Raw genomic sequence first — 22,330 nt, forward strand, 5'->3', positions numbered from 1 at the left:
GGTGTAACTGCTGAGCGCTGGCGTGGATGATCCCAAATACTCTCCCTGCAGAGACGTGCTGGTGAACCTGGCAGGGCAATGGAATAAAGCTGCACTGAGATACACAAGACCCGCACGTCCGATAAAATTCCTCCACGCACATAGCAAGCCTCCTGCTGCTGCAGCTGGAGTCTCCATGGGAAAAGTGCCTCTGATCAGGACACACAGGGTAGCATTTGGCTAAGAAAATATTTGGCTAAAAATAGCAATAAGAGAAATTAAAAAAACAAAACAAAACCAGGCACTTAGGAGAAGTTAGTTTCCAGCCAAATGGCAAGTTTGACTCCTCCATGGCATAGAATCTTGTAACTTTTTCATGCCAAGAGTCACATGCAGTGTATATATTCTGTTTGATGACAGTGTGCAGAAATCCAGCCTAGGAAGGGCCAGAATTATTATTAGTCTTACCCGAGCACCATGGGGCTGTAGGCACAGGTCGGAACCCCACAGGGCTAGGCACTTTCTCCTATACAAATGCAGGGAAGTTCAAGATACTTTCCTTCCCTGGGGATAATTAAATCAGCCTCGCCCCAGTGTTGTTCTTTGCATCCTTCATGTCTTACTCACAGGCTGCTTCTACCTCCCTAGTTCCTGATTCTGTTCCTGAGTCAAGAGGCCAAATTCAGCCCTGGCGTAGCAGGAGGTAGCTCCTGAAGGTCTGGGGCTTGCACCAGGGCTGGTTTTAGGCTGGCAAATTCAGTCAGATTGTTACGGTGAATTATGACTCCCTCCAGGAGAATTTCTGCTAACTTGCATTTTTCCATGCAGCTTCCTACCCTTCTCTTGGATCTGTCCCCTTTGCTCTGGCAGACACACAGCACAGCCTCAAAGCTGCAGTAGGGAAGACGGCCGGAGCTCACCAGTGTGAAAGGATTCCAGTAACACTTGGCAGGCTCTTAGTGGTGAGCTTGTCGGCAGATGTTAACACTCCCTCAGTACCTGCAATCTGTCACTTGCAAAGTTCATTCGTAAATGTTCCTGTGCATTTGTTAGCTGGACAGTTGCCTCTGATACCTGTGGCTAAAAGCACACAGAGGGATAAAGAAATGGTCCTGTAAAGTCTGGAGAGGTGGTTCTAAAAGGGAAGCCGTTTCCAGCCCTCTCTCCCCACCCCCTTTGGGCTGTTGGCTTTGCTGATTGTTGGCCTTTTCCCAACGCCTGTTTTTCCCACAGGAAGATGATATACTGACTCCCTCATAGGCCCACTCCGAAGTGCTGCTTACGTTGTGTTGGTCAAGTTACATGATGGAGAAGAACTAAGCACTTGGGAGATTAGAGTCAGAGGAAGGAGTAGGAGATTATAGGTTAAAGGTCCCAGAGTCGCTGTATTGCAGCTTGGCACTCAGCCCGATATCCATGAATACTGCAAAGGCCAGTGCTGGGAGTGTATCTGCTTCTTTCTATTCTTGGAACTACAGGCAGCTGGTGATGTTCTTTCTCCTCCAGGGCCTGAGTCAGGGAGACACTAGCATCCCACCTCGCAAGATTGAGTTTGGGGGTTTGTGTGTTTTTTCGCCACACCTTGTGCAGATAAACTCCTAACTTGCAGGATGCTGCTGAGGGTGCGAAGCGTGACCCAGAGTGGCATGGCCCTCCTTGGGCAATAGCTTTGCCTTGATTTAGGATCTGATCCTAACCTGAAACTTGACCCATATTGGGTGACGGGGTGGTGGGAACTTAGTTTGCTCTAGTGTGTTGGGTTCTCCCCAAACTCTAAGCAAAACTCTCACCAATGAAAATAAGGTTCGTTGTCCCCTTCCCCTCCTCGCCCTGAATTCCTGGCAGGTGTCACTGAATTGTGGGGCTGTCCCCTGGCTCTCATCTGGAGCTTTCTCCGCCAGGCGTGCAGCTGCTTGCCACGTCCAAAGAGAGAATGCAACCGGCCATTGCTGAGGAGCGGTCTGGGAGGAAGGGCTTGGACTGGGGAAAGGCCATTGTCGGGGATGATATCAGGGCATCCTGCTGGCCTCTTGTCACTGCCATCTGCCTGCTCCCTCCCACTAACCCCGATATTGGTATCATATCGCTGTTGGGAGGAGAAGGGCAGACACTTTATTTCTGCAAGTTACAGACAGTGCCCAATGTGATGATGGCAGCTTCCCCGGGGCTGGATAGTGGAACGCCAGCAGAAACAGAGACGTGTATTGACTCCTCATTCCAAGGCACTACCTTCAAATCCTCACTTTTCAATATTCCCATTTCTGTCCCCTTTCGCCCTTCCTCTTCCTGGCCTCCGTCCATTCTGCTCAAGGCAGCTTGCCAAGTAATTAGAGCACAGGACTCTCAAACGTAGATTTGCGGCTCTGCCACTGAATTGCTGTCTCACCTTCATTGAGTACCTGTAGCTCTCTGTGCTTTGGTTTCTTCATTGGTAAGATTGGTGTAGTACCTACGTACTGCATCATGTGTGTTTGAGGCTTAACTAATGATTGCAAAGTGCTATGACTGTCTAGGGAAAGTTACTGTAGAAGACCACGGTGCTTGAGAGTCACAGAGTGGTCTAGGGGACTTGGACACCTCTTGCTACTAATTTTAATAACGTAAGATAGTTGTTGAAATTCTTTAGATAGCTTTGAAAATCTCAAGCAGTATTGGTTGGGAGCCAGAGCATTTCTAAGATCTGATAGCTCTGTGTCTGTTTGCTAATTGGAGCATTAAGAACAGTGGTCAATAGAATAGGACTGTCTTATCAAATTCCCAGACAAGTGACCTGTTTTCATTTCCTCCTTTCCTTTCTGGTCATTGCCAAAGACTCAGTCTGCACATAAATGGAAGCTTGCTCATCTGTCTGCCTCTCTTCTGAGTTATGCAGTGGTGCAACAGGCCCAGTGTCTGATTTTCCAGGAGCTGCTGTGATGTTGCGAACCTAGAACTGTTGCGGGGGGGGAGGGCGGGCAGGCAGGTTGATCCTTGAGGTCAATGATGAGAGAGACCCCCTAACTCATCCAAGCAGTCACCCATGAGACATATCCACTATTCAACATATTCTGTGCTCCCTCCTCCCTGCTTGTCGTGTGGGAAATAAACACATCCTGGGCGATGTGCCCTTTGCAGGAAGGGAATAGGAATTTTGGAACCCAAAAGTTCCCTGGATGCTGGTCCTCGGGTGCCTCCTGTGTGGCTTGAATGTTCTCCCCAGGCAAACGTCATCCCTCACTTACTTGGGCAACTGACTCACTCAGTCTTCCCTTGAAGATGGTGGTGGTTTATTGTAGGTACTGCAGCAGCACCTAGCAGTCCCACTCTGAGCCCTATGGTGCCGAGGGCTGTGCGCACGCACAATGAGAAGACAGCGCCTACCCCGCAGAGCTTGCAATCCATTGAAGAAAGGCCTGACCCCTCTGTGGTGCTTGACCTGCCTGTGGTGGGATGCAGGAGAGCCACGTTCAATTCTCTGCTCTCCCACAGACTCCGGGTGTGACCTTTGGCAAGTCTGTGTGTCACTGTGTGGGGTTAAAAGCAGAGCTCTGTTGTGTGCATAAACATGTTGAAAGCTGACAGGGTGCTCAGACAGGAGCCTGCGGTAGATGGGTATGTAACCCACTACACCTCTCCAGTGAGCTGTTTCTCCATTGTGCGGGCGTGTGGGCTGTTTTGCTGTCTGATTGAGGTAGAAGAGTAAATCTCCCGTCAGAGCAGGCCGGGCGTGCGGGTTGTTTGTTAATAGGCTTTCTCTGCACAAAATACACGAAAGGTCTTCAAGGTGCAGATTTAAACCAGAAAACTTACAGGTTTAAGGTTTCACATACTTTACATATTAACATTCATTTCTGGGGCCTGCTTAGCAACGAGCACTTGTTGCGTTACTGATGAATGAAAACTGGAACTCTTGCATTTGTTGATGAGTTTGGGTGGATTTTTTAAAATTGCAAACGTAGGCCCCGATCCTGCAATGAGCTCCACATGGGGCCGCAGGGGCCACTGCATGGAGTTGGTTGCATGATCAAAGTCCTTATTTGTTTAGTAGTGACAACATGCCTGTTGCTGTACATGTAATCAAGATGAAGTGGATCCCTGCTCTGAACAACCTGTCAATCGAATGTTCCATTATTAACACAGGGATGTTTGCATTGTATTGGCTGGAGGGCTGGTGTGTGTGTAGGGGGGCCGCTCTTAAAAAAAAAAAAAAAAAAAAAAAAAATCAAGGAATTTTCCCTTCTTTGATGTCTGTCTGTTCCTGGTCTCATAAAGCTCTCCCAGGCCCTGCTATGCAATGTGCAGGTCTGAGAACACAGATGGTTTTCAGTCACACTGCATTTGGACAAGCCCAAGCACCAGCCTGGCTTAAGGCGTAAGGGAGACCACTTCCTAATACCAGAAAAAGACAGGCAGGGGAGAAGCCCCGCTGCTATTAAGCACTGAAACAGCCAAGTATATGGGACCTACAGGGAAATGTATTTGTGACTGGGAGTCGAGGGTATTAACTTAACCCCTGCTCCCAACCGCTTCCTTTCTTTCAGAGACAGGCTGCCCTGAGTGTTGTCCCCATAACACCTCTTAGAATAATGTCATGTGTATGTGCACCACTGCTCTCTGTTAGATAGAGTAACTGCTGCGCCCCTTGGTGTCATAGGCCCCAAACAGCTAGCTCAGCGGCAGGGGCCTGCACTTCTGAAGGAGGCGGATCTGCGCTCTCTCTCTGCTGCCTGCGTGAAATTCTGCCTGGCATCCAAGAAGTCAGAGGATGTTATGGACTTGTCACAGTAAGGAGGTTCTGTGCCCATGGAACAGAGGTGCTTTTGGTGTCCCCTTGCGGTGGTTAGCTTTATTGCTTTATATACATACCAAATAAGTTTGTGCTGGCCAATTGGATTTCTGGCTACCTTATCAAGTGACCTAAATTTAAATAAATAAAGTAGCCTGCCAGAAATTGGCTTCTTTAAAAAAAGAAATGTATCTAGTTTCTTATTGACTGGTGAATACATTTGTTCTGCTCTTTAAGGCAGTCAGAGTGCAGCAGACTGCTTTCATGCTACAGGAAACTCCAGCTAATGTATTGACATGTGTACAATTTCCGAGATAATGAAATGCAGGTAACTGGAGTAGAACACAGTCACAGGAGTGTAGGCTCCTCACTTTGATCATTTGTCGGTTACTAGTAATTATCTTTAGTGCTCCTATAGCACTTGTCATTTAAGGATCCCAAAGGTGGGCCAGTATCATCACCATTTTACAGATGGGTAAGGGGAGGCACAAAGAGGTGAAATGTCTTGCCCCAAGCCCTGCAGCAGAGCTCGGGGTAGAATCCTCTTGGACCAGGCTGTCTTTCCTTGCTTTTAGTAGGCAATCCTGGGACAATTCTAGAGTGTAGACTCTTTGGGATGGGTACTACCACTTACATTATGTTTGTACAGCCTTGTGTCTATGCGCCACTGTAATGCAAATGTTCAGTAATAATAAACTGCTGACATATGATCACTGGCTACAGAAGGAAAGCACGACTCCTAAGCCAGTAGAGAGACAGTGCTTGTAGAACAGCACAAATCACATGGAGAATGAGAGGAAAGGCAGCAGAAAGGTAGGGAGGAGGATGGGGGGAAAAAGCATCACAGCATGTGGGGAAAGCCCATTAAGCCTCTCTGCACCATTCCATTTGCCATCCCTCTTGTTAATTACTCTTCGTGTTTCCTGCCTGTGCCAACATGTCTCTTTTGTTCGTAGGAGTCTGTCGGGGACTTGGCTTCCTTTTTAAACAAGCAGCACAAATGTGCATCTAAAATAAGTGGCGGTGTTTTATGTAGCTGGTAAAAATAAAAGCCTCCCAGCATAAGCATCTGTGACAGCACAGAGGATTTATGGCTGGTTGGAGTGTTTTCCAGTGCCACTTAGCTGCCCGTGGGAGGAGAGCCTTTTATAACTGTTATCAGCTCCCACACAGACCAGGACCCAGGTCCAGACTGTTGCTTAATTTGGACATAAACACTGAGAGGCTTTTGTTTGTTAATCTTTGCCTACACATCTTCATTGTTCCCCAGCCTACCCCAGAGCCAGTCTTGACTGTGTCCTCGGCCAAGAGCTGACAGAGCCCTGGCGATACACATGTGGCTCTGCTGGGCCCTTTTCCAGCTAACTCTTAGAGCAGCTGTGCGCCTGCCACATGGATGCCACAGTGAATGTATCACTGACCCCACCTGGGCCAGCAATAGGATTTGAATCTTAGACCTTCAGTGCTAAAAGCACAAAGGAGCTAATGGACTGAGGATGAGATTCTCAGAGGAGCCTACAGGAGTTAGGCACCAAAGGCCTAATTGATGAAAGTCTGTAAGCACCTAAAGAGGCTGATAAGTTTTAAAACCTCCCACTGGGTGCCTGAGTGAGTTAGGCACCAAAATCCAATTGAAGACATTAGGTGCTAGGTGCCTAAGTCACTTGTAAACCCAGTAGGCACAAGTCTGCGCCTTTGTAAATCTGGCCACTGTCTCTCTCTAACTCTGAAGGGAGCTAGCACCTAACTCTCTTGAGCTCATTCAGAATTCCAGCGTAAGGAAGCAGTAGCAGGCTCACAAACCTCTGATGTGGACCAGCTGGGAGAGGGAGACAGAACACTCCACGTTCCTAGTGCATCGATGATGATGCAGGTGTAACCGAAAGCCACAGTCAGGTTGCGAAAAGCAGGGCTCTTGAGAACTGCGCAACCGACACCATGTGGGAGAAATGGCTATTTTGGATGTAGCGCAAGGATAAGGTTCCAATGGGATGCTTTGACTTCCTTTAATAAACCCAGCTCTGTCCGTGCTTGAGTTCCTTAGAACTTCTGGGAAAGGCAAAAGTATCAAAGATCTTTGGATCCATATAATTATGTCCCTGCCTTTTGATTACTTTGCACTTATTTAGCACTTTCTATCTATAGATCCCAAAGCCTTTTACAAAGGTGACTGAGTATCATTATCCCTGTTTTTCAGATGGAAAAACTGGCAGTCAAACTTGTTGACACACACACGCACACACGCAACAGCATTCAGCTGCCATGCATCTAGTGCCTAAAAGTGTATCATTTACTCTCACTCACAGCAGTCTTGCTACATGAAGTAACAGCTGGGAGAGTAATGATGAAGTGTGTGGTTTGTAATAATATTCTCACGTGCCTTAGATGCATTCTGAATTGCACAACCACCAAAGACTTTGTGATGATGGAGAGAGCCCAGTATAATGGACATTGGACCTCCCTCTTGCTTTTTTGGGGGCAGGGGTGTATGTATAAGAAAGAGTTAACTCACCGCTGGTGCATCCCCTCATGGCTGGGTGTGGTGTAGCAGCTCTTTCCTTGTCTAATGCCCCTCCTGACAGCTGTGTTGGCTTTTAATGGTCTCTCTTCTCATGACTCAGCCCACCACCCAGGTCTCTATAAAGTTTCTCTCCTTCCAGGGTGTCCGTGTACCAAACGGACTGTGTCACACGCAACACTGGTCATCAATCTGCCATTTTTCACCCCTCCAGGACTCCTCCCCTGTCTCAGTCTTCTGGCAGAACAGTGGACTCAGGGCTTCTCCCTGCAGTCTTTCAGCCAGACTCCAAAGTGAAGCACAAAAGCAGCTTCTGCCCCCTTCATTGGTCTTAAACTTTTAATCCATGCTGGGGCCTCCCCAGGTCTCTGCTGCTGCTGCAGGACGCTGGCTCTCAGGGGCTATCACTGCAGAGTTGTGGCCCTAGTCTGGACCTTCATCTCCCGTCTGCACCCATGGCTGTCAGCCTGTGGGTTGCCTTCTCTCAGGCCCACTGCAGGAGTCTGCTTCACCCTGCTACCTTCTCCCATTAGGGCCAAGGGTGTCAATTCCCTCCTGAGAGTCCTCTATTCTCCGCTACTCAGAGAGAGATTATAGAACTCTTGTCCCTGCTGCTCTGGGCTTCCTCTCTTTATAGAACCCAGCCAGCTCCTTCCCCAGCTGGGACTTGTCTTTAATTAGGCCTGGCCCTCCAGGTGCAACCAGGTGTGTCAATTAGCTCTCAGGCCCTCATTAACCCTTTGTTGCCAGCATGGGCTACATATCCCATCACAGTGTATTTTATTAAAAAAAACAGAATGTATCAAGTAACTATAAAGTTGGTAACAATCACTCTGTGTGACTCCCCCCTTCAGCCACCTCACATCAAAGCTCAGTTTGAGGCAACAACTTGACTGGAACCTTTACCAGCCATGTTGTTCAATTCTGAGGGTAGTTAGCCTACAGTGCCTGTGACCCAAGAACTACTTACTGCTAGCGGAGAAGGGAGTCCAGGTATCTCCTGCGTCTGGTAGGTACATTCTGCTTCATCAAAAAATGTCATGCGAGATTGTCATAAACAGATAGCTAAGGTTTAATGTCTCTTTCACCTGAAGCACCTGACCAGAGGACCAATCAGGAAACAGGATTTTTTTCAACTCTGGGTGGAGGGAAGTTTGTGTCTTTGTCTGTCTGCCTGCTTCTCTCTCAGCTTTGAGAAGTGATTTCTGTTTTCTAATCTTCTGTTTCCAAGTGTTAAGGACAAAGAGATCAAAATGAGATAATATGAGTTAATTATTATTTCTTTTTTACATGTTCTACATGTTGCTAGTTGCTTGAGCTTTGATTTGTATTCTTTGATAAGGCTGTGTTGAATACTTCAATATTCTTTAAGCAATTGACCCTGTATTTGTCACCTTAATACAGAGAGACCATTTTTATGTATTTTCTTTCTTTTTTATATAAAGCTTTCTTTTTGAGACCTGTTGGAGTTTTCTTTTCTGGGAAACTTCAGGGAAATTGAGTCTGTACTCACCAGGGAATTGGTGGGAGGAAGAAGTCAGAGGGAGATCTGTGTGTGTTAGATTTACTAGTCTGATTTTGCATTCCCTCTGGGTGAAGAGGAAAGTGCTTTTGTTTCCAGGATTGGAATTTCTGAGGGTGGACTCCCTCTGTTTAGATTCACAGAGCTTGTGTCTGTGTATCTCTCCAGGAGCACCTGGAGGGGGGAAGGGAAAAGATTTATTTCCCTTTGTTGTGAGACTCAAGGGTTTGGGTCTTGGGGTCCCCAGGGAAGGGTTTCGGGGGGACCAGAGTGCCCCAAAACACTCTAATTTTTTGGGTGGTGGCAGCAAGTACCAGGTCCAAGCTGGTAACTAAGCTTGGAGGTTTTCATGCTAACCCCCATATTTTGGACGCTAAGGTCCAAATCTGGGACTAAGTTATGACATGGTGACAGAGGTGGTATAGAGAGAATCCAGAAGCCAGTAGGAATATTATATTTTTCTTTTTCTCTGCTAGGGGCTTTTAAGCAGAGAGAAACAGTTTGGTTTTAAAAGGGAACCAGAGAGAATTTTTTTTTCTGCTCTCTTTGGCAAGTTTCTGGCTTGCATATTAAGCAAGGAACCATTAAGCTGTGACAAAAGAGTCTTTTGTGACACAATAGCACTCCCATTAGGAGGCAAATACCAGCACTATATACATGCAAATAAAGTGGTTTTTCTAGTTTACGCTAGAGGAAGAAAGGGAAATAAGCACTGTTGCTAGGCAGACTTCAGGAGGCAACAGAGAGCCTGCAGTTCAGACAATAAACACCGGAGGGCACTCCAACACAAGAAAACACGATGTCACGAAAACCAGAGGCAGTACAGCTCGAGGCAATGGAAAAACAGATGGAACTGCTCAGAACACAGATGGCCAAAGATGAGGCAACTCACAAACAAGAGATGGAAAGGCTACAAAAACAAGAAGAAGCCAAAAATGCAGCCCACCGCCGAGACATGGAAAAACAACAAAAAGAGATGGAACTCCAGAGGGAAGCCCACCGACAGGCCATGGAATTAGAAAAGGCTAAGCAAAACACAGCCAACCCTAACAACCCTGCGCCAATTATCGTTCCACAGCACAGGAAATTTCCCACCTACAAGGCAGGTGATGACACCGAGGCCTTCTTGGAAAATTTTGAAAGAGCCTGTCTTGGGTACAGCATCCCTGAAGACCAGTACATGGTAGAATTGAGGCCACAGCTCAGTGGACCTTTAGCAGAGGTGGCAGCTGAAATGCCTAAAGAGAACATGAACGACTATAAACTTTTTCAAACCAAGGCCAGATACAGAATGGGGATCACCCCGGATCATGCCCGTCGGCGTTTCAGAACCCAAAAGTGGAAACCAGATGTGTCATTCCCAAACACGCCTACTACGTTGGGAAAAATTATGAGGCCTGGATATCAGGACACAATGTTAAAACCTTGGAAGAACTGCACCTCCTCATACAAATGGAGCAGTTCTGGATGGTGTTCCTGAGGACATAACACGGTACATACAAGATGGAAAACCCAAAAATCTCGCTGAGGCGGGGGAGATTGGAGCCAGATGGATGGAAGTGGCAGAAAGCAAGAAAGCTACGGTCAAGGGGAACGAATACCCCAGGGGGCACACAGACCACAAACCCTACAACCGAGGACAGCCAAAGACCCCACATACAACCCAAGTAAAGCCACAGATGCCCTATTCTTCCACCTCACCAGTCTCCAGTAACTCACCTCGGCCCAGTGACCCATCAGATGGAAGATGCTTTAAGTGTAATGAACTGGGACATATCAAGGCCAGCTGCCCAAAGAACACCATGCGAGTGCAATTCATTACACCACCATCACACCAAAGATCCCCAGGCCCAGATGCCTCTCAAATACCCTTGGAGCGAAGGGAAAATTTGAGAGTGGGCAGAAAGAAGGTTACTGCGTGGAGAGACACGGGGGCACAAGTGTCAGCTATCCACCAATCCTTCGTCGACCCCAAATTCATCAACCCAAAGGCCCAAGTGACAATTTACCCCTTCATGTCACAAGCTGTAGACTTGCCTACAGCTGAACTGCCTGTCCAGTACAAAGGCTGGTCAGGAATGTGGACTTTTGCAGTCTATGACAATTATCCTATCCCCATGCTACTGGAGGAAGACTTGGCCAACCAGGTGAAGCGGGCCAAGCGAGTGGGAATGGTTACACGTAGCCAAACCAGGCAAGCTTCCAGACCCATTCCTGTTCCTGAGCCGTCCACAGACGCCCCGTCTGTGTTACCAGAGACCCAGACAGAGGTAGTGGACCTGGATTCCATGCCTACCACTGAAACAGCCACAGCACCTCCAGTCCCAGGCCCGGAACTGGAACAGCAACCAGCACCAGCAAGTGCAACCACATCTTCAAACTCAACGCCAGAGGGCGCCAGCGAGCCAGAACTGGCAGAAGCCAAAGACAGCCATACCCAAAAGGCTCAGCCAGAGCCTGAAATACCCTCAGGTGCACCAGCGGAGAGCGGTTCACCAGCAACGGAAACCACCCCATCACCTACATTGCTTCCAGAGGGACCAAGCTCAAGTCCACAGTCTGAGGAAGAACTGGTGACCCCAGCCTCAAGGGAACAGTTCCAGACTGAGCAGGAAGCAGATGACAGCCTTCAGAAAGCGTGGGCGGCGGCACGGAGCACCCCACCGCCTCTCAGCTCTTCTAATCGATCCCGGTTGTTATAGACCAAGGACTTTTATACAAGGAGATTCTTTCTGGTGGACACCGGGAAGAATGGCAGCCGCAAAAACAGTTGGTGGTTCCAACTAAGTACCAGGGGAAGCTCTTAAGCTTAGCCCATAATCATCCCAGTGGCCATGCTGGGGTGAACAGAACCAAGGACCGGTTGGGGAAGTCCTTCCACTGGGAGGGGATGGGCAAGGACGTTGCCAAGTATGTCCGGTCTTGTAAGGTATGCCAAAGAGTGGGAAAGCCTCAAGACCAGGTCAAGGCCCCTCTCCAGCCACTCCCCATAATTGAGGTCCCATTTCAGCGAGTAGCTGTGGATATTCTGGGTCCTTTCCCAAAAAAGACGCCCAGAGGAAAGCAGTACGTACTGACTTTAGTGAACTTTGCTACCCGATGGCCGGAAGCAGTAGCTCTAGGCAACACCAGGGCTAACACTGTGTGCCTGGCCCTAACAGACATCTTTGCCAGGGTAGGTTGGCCCTCCGACATCCTTACAGATTCAGGATCTAATTTCCTGGCAGGGACCATGGAAAAACTGTGGGACACTCATGGGGTGAATCACTTGGTTGCCACCCCGTACCACATCTCAAACGAAAGCTTGTGGCTTGGTTGCGGATACAAATTTTGTATTTGAGCAAGGCTGTATTTATATGGGCTGGATCACCTTAGCCAAAATAAGAACAGAAATACACTGCAGATGCTGTTGCATTGTCCTCCATAGAGTTCTGGTGGCATTTAGGTTTCAACCTTGGGTTTCTTTGCGCCCTCCTGGTCTGTTATATACCCAGCCAGCACTGCACCTGTTGGCATTATTGCAGGTTGTCAGCATGAGGAATGCAGAGGGCTTTAAGGCGGGGAATGCATGCCAGGGCAGAGAAGAGTTCTGGCACAAGCCTTGTTACACCAGCTTGGTTTGAAGGCTCAGGTGAGATTTCACTAACACACAGTCTTTGTGCGGGGGGGAATTTCTCCGAGATGAGTATACACAGGCTCCTCTAAAGAGGGGGTTGTAACTCATGATCATGTAATACACCAAACAATGCAAATTCCATGGTTCCATTAAAATAGTCAGCATTTTTCAGCAGCAGTGGTCCCCTCTACTTCAACAGCAGAGTGTGAGAACAGCTAGGATCTTTGATTTTTAATGGCTCCTGCTGTCCCAGTAAGACTGATGCTGGTGAGACTCGTGGCAGTCGTATTGTCAAGCAAAAAGAAGCTCATTTGCTGCTGCTTTGCAGCCTCTCTGCTCAGTCTGTTGCTCCCTGCGTGGCTTTCCCTTCCATGCTGTGGGTTAGAGCTCCCTGGCTGCAGGCAGCCCTCTTCTGCTGCTTGTGAACAGTAAATCTGCCCTCGTGTTGATTTAAGGAGCCACAGCTACACTGTGCCCACAATCAATAAACATAATAATCTGGGAACCGCTCTGGAGGGCTCCAAGCACACAGCTTCTGTATTTTAAACCAGTTGTTGGCCTGCTTTGTGCCTGATGGGGCAACATAAATCTCTTGTTTTTAATGGGTAGGAAAGGGTGAGTAATGTTTCCAAGAGCTGAGAAGGGGTCCAAGTTATGATGTAATCCTATTGCCTGGGAAGTAATGCCTGTAGGATGTCAGCTCACTTTGAATAGCATACCACCACTAGTTAGTGTGGTATTACATCCACCTTCCTATGAAAGGATATACAGTATATTTTATCCCAAACCCTATGATCTGAACCTCTGCATTACCTGAATCCCTTCCTTGTCCTCCATGTATCTCGCTCTGGATAACAAGGAAGGAATTCAGGTAATGCAGAGGTTTGAATAATAGAGCAGAGACCCCAGGCCAGGACTGTGATGATGAGGAGGAAGAGGACAAGCCAAAGGCAGCGGGGGAGGCTACCCTGTTGCTGAATGGCTCCTGCCCTCTTGATAGTCTGAATAACACCTATGTCCCCCATGCTATTGGGATAATCAGGTGTGTATGCTAACAGGTATGATACTATATGTATTTCTACAGCAACTGTCACCGTATCTGTTTGATGGGACGTTGTGGCTCTGGAAAAGCTTCCTTCTTGTGAAAAAGGGCACATAGTACAAAGCAGACCTGGATGAAAGGTTCATTTTTTCTGTAGCCGTGGATGTTTTCCTCTAAGTAACGAAGGCAACGTTTGCACCCCTCCTTGCTATCATTTGGGTGCATCTGTGCAGTCAGGAAAGCAAAGCTGATGAGATAGCCTAGGACAGACTGGAGCACAGTTGCTGTGCAAACTGTCTTCTCTAGCTCTCCAACACATCCTAGCTCTCGCCCAGAGCCCTCCTGCTATTCCTGGCCTCAGGAGATGCTGCTGCTTGGGGTTGTTGTTTTTGCATTACTCCCTTAGGGAGCAGGGGCCTGTCTCAGACGTGATGAGCACCCGCAGATCCCATTCACTTCATCCGACCCCTTCTGCAAATGAGGCTCGGGGCTTTATTCACCAAACCCTCTCTACAATGCAAGATCAATCCAAGTCTCCAAAGGTAAGACAAATGAAGTCCTAGTAAACAACAGAGCCCTGGAGGAGGGAGTTCTTCATAGGGGAAGAGATCAGGAGCTGGGACAAACATTACTCTTCCTCTCCAAGCTTTGGATCCTGTCTCTCAGAATGTTATCGCCCCATTGTGTAGGCTCAGGAGTGGAAAAAGCATCTTCACCAGTTGCATCCTCATCAGTGTGTTCTCTTCCTTGGGTGTTTTGGCTAATTAGTGCTGTCCAGAAAAAACTTCTCTTGTAGGAGACCATGAGTCATTATTCAGTGGGGGTTTTTGAAAGGCAAATGCCTTTCTGCAGCAGAAGCATCAGCAGGATGGTGATCATGAGGAAAGGGCATGTACATCCATGCTCCTGGGCAGTAGGGGATGGAGCTGAGGGAACGTTTGCTTTGCAGCCTGCAGGTGGGAAACCTCAATTCAGAAACAAAATGGCCTCCCCATCAGGAGGGAGCCTCTTTAAAAGTGTGTCAGGGGACTTCAGAGGGATTTTCCTGAGCTTGTTGCTTGTCTTCATATGGCTGGTTACTTTAATGCTCTGGGCTTTTGTTGAGATTACTGAGATCTGCTTATGCTCACCAGGGAGGAAAGTAAGGATCAAAACCAGATTTGCCATGTGGGATCTTAGATGGAACAAGAAAGATCAAAACAAGAGTGAAGGGAAGGGAACATGTTACAGGTTCTGTGTGGCTGATCATCATTCAGCAGAGCTAAGCCTGGAAATCGCAGGGCTGGTATAAATATGCTCCGCTGTCTCTCACTGCTGGCCTGCACGTGTGCTTTGCACAACTACTCTGTTGCCTTCCGATGATAGTAAACCAAGACTGGAGCATCTTCTTCCACCTACTGAGATCTAGCATGGAAGGTGGCATTCTTCTGTGCTCCCAAAAGGGGAAGTATTTTCAGACTCAAATCCAGGCCCCAGAGGGCTAAGTGCCACCATATTGCACTGTGATTCATTCTAACCTGACGGACCACCTTACAGGAGCAGAACTGTCGCCTTCTTGAGTCAATGTTAGGCTTCTCCAAAGTGCTCTACACGTCTCCAAATGCTGAGACAGAGAGGAGTGCAGAGGCAAAGAGTAAGTTGCCTTTATAGGACAGTAGTTTGGCTGGGGCCTTTGCTAGTTTGCAATGTCTTGTGACCTTTATCTGTGCAGTGATTGTCCTGGAGTCACGGTCTTTAAACTTCACCAGCATCTCAGAGCATCTTGGTCTTTTTTGAGAAAGCTGCTTGGGGCAGGAACTATGCCCAACATGGCATTGAGCAAACTGTCAACACTTAACAAATAACGAGTGATGATAATTAGCGAGGAGAATTCCAAAAATGGCTAAAGGGTGTAGGAGCATCAGGCCTATCAACTTTCAGTTGGTCTCCTCTCTTACGTGGTTTTTAAAAAAAACCCAGTCCTGCAGCAAAGGGCAGAGTTTCTTCATTGTATCCTCCTGATCCGCCAAACTGTAGGAATTTTAACTTCCTTTCATCACTGGTTGTTGGTTTGAAATATTTCTACCCGAAATATCAAGCATGTGGGAATTTCCAGTGGTTTGTCTTAATGATGTAGGTAGGCCCTTTTCCTCCTCCTCATGTCTCATTTCGAGTCCCTTCCCTGGTTTGTCTTGTCTGTTTCATCCTGGATAAAGCAGGGTCCTGATTTCTGTGTGTATCGGGTCACTGTTGCTTTAGTTTTCATCTTCTGACTTTGGGCCTGATCCAAAGCCTACTGATGTCCCTGTGGGCAGTCTTTCTGTTGACGGAAGTGGGCTTTGGATCAGTCTTTAATAATGAGTTTCCATGCTGGAACGTGGTGCACTATTGCTGTAGACTGTTTTGTGTGCCCTATCCCATCACTGAGAGACAGGACTGTGCAATATGCTCTGTGGGAGTGTATGGTTGAATGGGAGGTGATGGGCCCTGCCGATACTAGAATACTCAGCTGTAAAAGTTTCTTCATGTGACAGAGAAGGTTTGCTCAGGTGATCCAGTTTTCCTGATGAGCAGTGCTGGATGCCTCCCTCTGCCCCAGAAGAGCTCTATGTAGAGTTGAGGGGTGGTGCATGTACATGGTTTGTGCAAGCCTTTGAGCCCTGCCAGGATGAAAGGTGGTGTTATGTTTGGAATGCCATAAAGGCTGGGTCTCAAGCAGGAAAACGCTGTAAAAAGGTAACGCTTGCAGCACTAATTAGGATAATTCAAAAGGCTGGAATAGCAGCAGCAAGAAGGGGGAAAACAGGGACGACTGAGAATGAAAACAGCCTATGGCAGACAGAGGGCTTGCTGCGTATGGTGGGTGGGATTTTCTAGAGCCCTCTGCATTGACTTATCCCTGCTCCCCTAGAAGCCAGTGGAAAAGCAGGCGTTTGATGATGGGAGCGGAATCAAGCTGATGCTGAGTACTTTTGAACATTCCACTCAAAGGGTGAAATCCTGGCCAAATTGAAGCCAATTTGTCACTGACCTCAGTCAGGCCAGGAATTCACCGAACCTGCTTAATTCCAATCCCCTAACTTTGTCCAGTTTGAGCCCTAAATCTGCCATTACCCTTTTTGTCCAGCTTTCTCTTGAAACAGCCTTCTATGGCTTATTACCCACATATTTTACATTTCTATAGTGTGTCTTAATCTGAGGGATCTGCAAACTGTACAAATAAGTAAATAATCTGTGCATCCACTATGGACAGAGCTAACCAATTCCAGAGTTTAGAAAGTGAAATTAAATTCTTGAGCTTTCCTTCCCTTTATCTCATCTGTCAAATTAATTTGAACGCCAGTGTCCTTATTTTGCAAGCCACTTTTGGTCATTTTTTGAGTGAATGTTTGTCCACTATATAACCAGGAGCGCATGGCTTGAGGAAGAGTCTTTTGCGGGTATTGTGCCAGTTTGTCAGTGCTCTTTAATTGTTGCTTTTAACCTTTGGTATTTGCACCGAGATTGATTTCTAAATAAACACAAGGCTAATGGCTGGCTGGCCCAGCATTTGAGGCCAGGGAGAGCTTTTGTTGTAAGGAAGCTGGTCCTTATTGAAGCTGGCTTGGAGGATTTCTCACCAGGGAGTAAGTGTGTAACTGTAGGATTGATGAGCTGGGCTGTTCTTAATCCCTTTTGTTTGTTTTTATAGGTTATCAAATCTTGGCCGTGGAGCTGACATCCAGCAACACGAAGCCCGTGGTGCAGGAATTCCAGCGTAAGTGCTTGTCAGCCCTGTAATATGATCATGACACTTTCTTGTAGCTGTAGATTTGCATCAATTGGGAAGACTTGGCACATGTCTCAGGATATGTGCTGTATAGAGCAAGGCAGAACTAAGGCCCTGAGTTTCAGTAAAGCGCTTACGCGTGTTTGTTCTTACATCTCTTCCTGTTTAGCAAAGTACTTAAACATAAGATTAGAACAATTGATTAGACTCTTCCTGTTGGTATGCATACTTCCACCTTTTCATGTTCTCTGTGTGTATAAATATCTGCTGTCCGTGTGTTCCACTCTATGCAACCAAAGAAATGAGCTGTAGCTCACGAAAGCTCCTGCTGAAATAAATTTCTTAGTCTCTAAGTTGCCACAAGTACTCCTGTTCTTTTTGCGGATACAGACTAACACGGCTGCTACTCTGAAACTTAAACATATGCTGAAGTGCGATTGGCACTTAAGCACATACTTAAAATGTTTTACTGAAGTCTCATTGAACTCAGTGGCACTTAAGCATGTGCCTAAGGATAAGTCTACACTACAAGTGCTACAGCGACAGTGCTGTAGCACTGACACATGCTACAGCTGCAGAAGGGGTTTTTCCATCTCTGTAGTGAATCCACCCCCTTGACAGGCAGCAGCTGGAAGAATTCAATCTACACTGGGGCTTGGATTGGCTTAATTAGTCTCTCAGGGGTGTGACTTTTTCACACCCCTGAGCACCATAACTAGATGGACCGACATTTTAGGTGTGGGTCAGACTTAAGTGCTTAACTGAAGTGGGGCCTAAACACAAGTAAGTGCTACATTTGAGATGTGCCAGAACCCAAGTACCGGTAATGCCGTAAGAGGTTGTTCTGGTTTCCTAAAGAGTGCTGGGACGGCATCTAGGAGCACACCAGCAGGATCGAAGCACTGGACATAAGCATGCAGGAGAGAGTAGTGTTGTGATTAAGGCAGAGGACTGGGATTGGGGAGATGTAAATCTTTCTGGCCCTACTGCAGACATCCAGTGTAACACGAGGGATTTCCCCCCGCTCTGAGGTCAAGTTCCTCTTCTGTAAAATGGAAATGAAAATGCCTCCTGCCGAGGGGACTGAGCTACTGAATTGACTGAATTGGGAGATGGTGGATGAGATTGAAGCATTCTCTCATAAATGCCAGTGTGACAGCTATAATTCAGTCATTGCTCCGGGAGATAATAATGACTCTCGCTCCATCTTGCATGCTTGTTAGCAACGAAGCCAATGCTGGGTGCCTGCACTATGAGGGATTGTTTGCTATAAATAAGACACCGTCATGCTGAATGTGTTCCTTTCTCTCAGAGGTCGCTATCTGCATTGTTATTATTTTCGCTGGCCGAGGTCCGTCTTCACCAAGGTTCCTGGAACTCAGCAGCATTCCTGTTTGTGAGGCAGATGAAAGATGGGGACCCTGGCTTTATGGGCAACATCTCCCAGTAAAACAGTGTGCGAGGCTGCTCGGAGCAAAGTGAAAACACAGCTGCTCCCTGTTAATCTGTATTTGTTTTATTTCTGCTGCTAGGTGTGGAGTTGTCCTGCATCATTAAATCCACCACAACACCCAATCCCAGGATCGAGTGGAAGAAAATCAAAGGCGGTGAAACCTCCTATGTGTTTTTTGACAGTAAAATGCAGGGTATGAAGATTTGTTGCCCTTGTGCCCTTCTCCCCTTTCTAACCACAGAAACAAAGGCAGGGAAGAAATACGTCTGTGAAATGCAGGAATTCTGGTTCTCCTACTAGTTACTTCCGAAACCTATGTTGGTCAGCCAGGGTTCAGAACTGAGTGAGGCCTGGATCCCCTTTCCCTGCTGGCAGACTTCAACTGAATGGTCCGCAGTGAGGTGTCACAAAGAGCTGTGAGACCAGGAGAACTTTGCATCCTTTTTGTGGGACCATTTATTGGGTGAAGCGAAGATGCAATTGGTGCAGCCCCCATAATCCTGGACCCATAGTCCCTGCCTGCAGTCTCTGACTGTCCCATATGAACCTTTGAAGATCTACCATCATTCCAGATCAGAGTTGCTCCCAGGGTAGTCACTGCAGTGCCACTTCCCACTCACTTGGAGGGGGTTACTGTTAAGGTGGAGCAGGCTGCCAGCCCTGGGATTTTGGAGAGTGATTGGAATTGGAAATTCATTCTCTGGCTTTATGATTTGCAGCAGGTGTTACGCTTTCCAATTCAGATTCTTCCCCCCCTTCAGAACTATAGAGCTGTAGCCTTTAAAATGCATTGATGGAGGACACAGCTGGAAATGTGGTCTCTCCTGTTTGTCATGAGTTCCTTCTCTCTCCTCCCTTCTCCAGGAGACTTTGTAACTCGTGCAGAAATTCTCAGCCGGACATCACTGGTGATCAAAAACACCACCCGCATGGATACTGCCACCTACCGTTGCGAAGTGGCAGCGCCCGACGATGCAAAGATAGTAGATGAGATAAACATCCAGCTTACAGTGCAAGGTATTGCTTCAGCTCCGGGCCCCACAATGCGCCTCGTTGGTTTCCCAAGACAATCTGATTTCTGTGGTGGGCGTCACCTCCGGAGGGGGAAGCAGCCCTGGTTATGCGGGATTGGAGTCCAGCTGAGTCGCTGCTCTGTGATCCAAGGGGGAACTGGAATAGCTGGAGTGCAGCAGGGTTCCGGGCCACGCGATTCACATGTTTTGTGTCTTTTCTCCCAGTAAAGCCAGTCACTCCCAGGTGCAGAGTCCCTAAAGCTGTGCCAGTGGGCAAGACAGCAACCCTTCACTGCCATGAGAACCAAGGCTACCCAGAGTCCACCTACAGCTGGTACCGCAACAGCGAACCCTTACCGACCGACTCCAAATCTAACCCCAAATTCCGTAATTCCTCCTTCAGCTTGAACCCTGGAACAGGCACTTTGGTAATGCTCTGACGGAAATGACCAAGAATGCTGTTTCTGGGCTATGCTAGGGGCTATGCTAGGGTTGCTCTTCGCATTTACCCAGATTATGAGTGGACTGAAGAGGAGGAAACAATTGGAACAGGTTGGGGTTCTAGTCCCGAGGGGATGGCAGAGTCCAACTGCAGGATGTGGGGGAAGAACTCCTCCTTGGGACCAGAAGAGATGACCCCCATGTTGTAGTCTTTGCCTTTGGCTCTAGAGTGGGCAGAGCACGCTGTTGTGAGGAGGGAGGAATGGCATAACCACCCCGACGCTTTCTCTTTGTGTTTCTAATCAATGTGTCACCATAAAAACTCAGTGCTGTAGAAAAGGAAGAGAAGCATCATTTCTGGCCCTGAAAGGTCTCTCTCTTGATCACCGTCTTCCCCAGGGAGAAATATGCCAGGTCCAGTTTGCAGCCTTGCTACTGAGGGAAGTCTTTTGCTGTGAGTTCTCGCACTATGCTCTAAAAGCGGTGAACCTCTAGTTAATTTCTGGGCCTCTCTGGAGTCCATGCAACTAGAATATCTCCAGGTTGCAGGCTTGGGGACATGTTCTATTCTCTGCAGGTCTTTGGTGTGAACAAAAGGCAAAAAAGAAATGCGTGGGTATATTTATTTCATCCTCATGTGGGTCCAAAAGGCCTAGACCTCTGGGTGTAGTGTCTAACATGTTTGTTTGCTGTTTGTGGAAAGGCTGTGATTCTGACTCCTGTCTCTGACACATTATGCTTCCTCCGAAACAGGTCTTCGCTGCCGTGCACAAGGGTGACACTGGCCGGTACTACTGCATAGCGACAAACGATGCCGGCTCCGCCAAGTGTGAGGAGCAGGAAATGGAAATCTGTGAGTGGCCCTGCCTACCGGTAGAAAGCGGTGGTTTATATATTAGAAGCTCTGCAGTGTTGGGGGCTGGTATTTCTTGGTGTCTCATGCAGCATCAAGTATCTTCTTGGCTCTTCCAAAATCCCTAATAATTTCTGGAGCCCCACAGATGCAGCACGGTGCTATACAGGTGGACAAGACAGAATCTTGGCTCCTGGCATGTGAAAATCTAAATAACAACATAGAAAAACACAATGACAAAATGTGGGCAAGGAAAAAAGAATCGCTAAATGAAAACAGGAGAACTGATTGGGTCAATTAGCTTCATGATTCCTGAGGTTACTTAGCTGATTTATATATTTGATTCTATTAATTATAATTAATTATGTCTCTGACAGTAGTGCCTAAGGCCCACCTGGTGCTAGGCACTGCCCAGACCCAGGATGGCAGGCAGTCCCTGCTCCTAAGAGCATGCAGTGTAAATAGACACGTCAGAGACAGGGTGCCCGGGCGGAAGAGAGATAACAAGCAGAGTGAACAATGTGATGGCAGCAAAAGGCATGTTAGTGCCATAGTTTTATTGAGGGAGTGGGTTTAGTTAGGACGGGACAAGCTAAATGGAAAGAGGAGGAAAGAGAACAGAGGGGTGAGCGGAACAGGGCAGGGCAAAAGAGAGGCCAGGGTGGAGTGAAGTTGAGACGAAGAGTCTTTGGATATATTGATGTGGGAGCTGGTGTTGTTTCCAGCTTGAGGAGACATACCCATATTAGCTCTGGCCTAGCTAACGTGCTAAAAATAGAAGGGCAGCTGTGATGGCATGAGGTGAGTTGCTCGAGTAGGCGGAATCTCAGGGGGGGAAGGTTTCGTGCCAGCTAGTCTGCATGTAAGGTGGAAGGCTGAGAGACCTGTGGTGATCAGTGACTGATGCCTTCTCTCCTCTCCAGATGATCTTAATATTGGTGGGATTGTCGGTGGAATCCTAGTGGTCGTGGTGGTTCTGGTGCTGATAATGCTTGGTATCTGTTGTGCCTACAGAAGGGGTTACTTTGTGAACAGCAAACAGACTGGGAAAAGGTAAGGGTAGGTTTGCAACCTTCTTTCCTGTAGTCCTCTGCCTTTCCTGGCATGCAGCTCTCATAACAGGGCATGGCACCTGCTGGCTAGAGCATGGGTCACTGCCTGACTTTTAAATACTACTTCCTATTTCCCCAATGAACTCTCCAGACCAGCCCATTTCCACCCAGCTCCACAGGTGCACTTTGAACACCGATTTGCACAAAGAAGTTGGTGCACACACAGGCTAGCCTTGGCAAGTCTTCACTCAGATTTGCAACACAGGGGTCTCCTGTGACAAGAACGGCTCTAACATTCTGGTGCTTTTGCACAGAGACAGGGGCTTAG

At 47.7% G+C, this 22,330-nt stretch overlaps 1 protein-coding gene across 1 annotated transcript in view; it reads left to right on the forward strand.

Annotated features, from left to right (window-relative positions):
• Nucleotides 1–22,330, forward strand: part of JAM3 (junctional adhesion molecule 3) — a 43,709-nt gene that overhangs the window by 16,656 nt on the left and 4,723 nt on the right. The window contains exons 2-7 of the mRNA XM_050921736.1: nucleotides 17,113–17,178; nucleotides 18,723–18,836; nucleotides 19,508–19,660; nucleotides 19,882–20,084; nucleotides 20,851–20,950; nucleotides 21,874–22,003. Of these exons, the coding sequence (XP_050777693.1) occupies nucleotides 17,113–17,178; nucleotides 18,723–18,836; nucleotides 19,508–19,660; nucleotides 19,882–20,084; nucleotides 20,851–20,950; nucleotides 21,874–22,003 (766 nt within the window). The remainder of the gene's footprint in view (nucleotides 1–17,112; nucleotides 17,179–18,722; nucleotides 18,837–19,507; nucleotides 19,661–19,881; nucleotides 20,085–20,850; nucleotides 20,951–21,873; nucleotides 22,004–22,330) is intronic.

The sequence above is a fragment of the Gopherus flavomarginatus genome, chromosome 13 (genome assembly GCF_025201925.1).
Source record: "Gopherus flavomarginatus isolate rGopFla2 chromosome 13, rGopFla2.mat.asm, whole genome shotgun sequence".
NCBI classification, from domain to species: domain Eukaryota; kingdom Metazoa; phylum Chordata; order Testudines; family Testudinidae; genus Gopherus; species Gopherus flavomarginatus.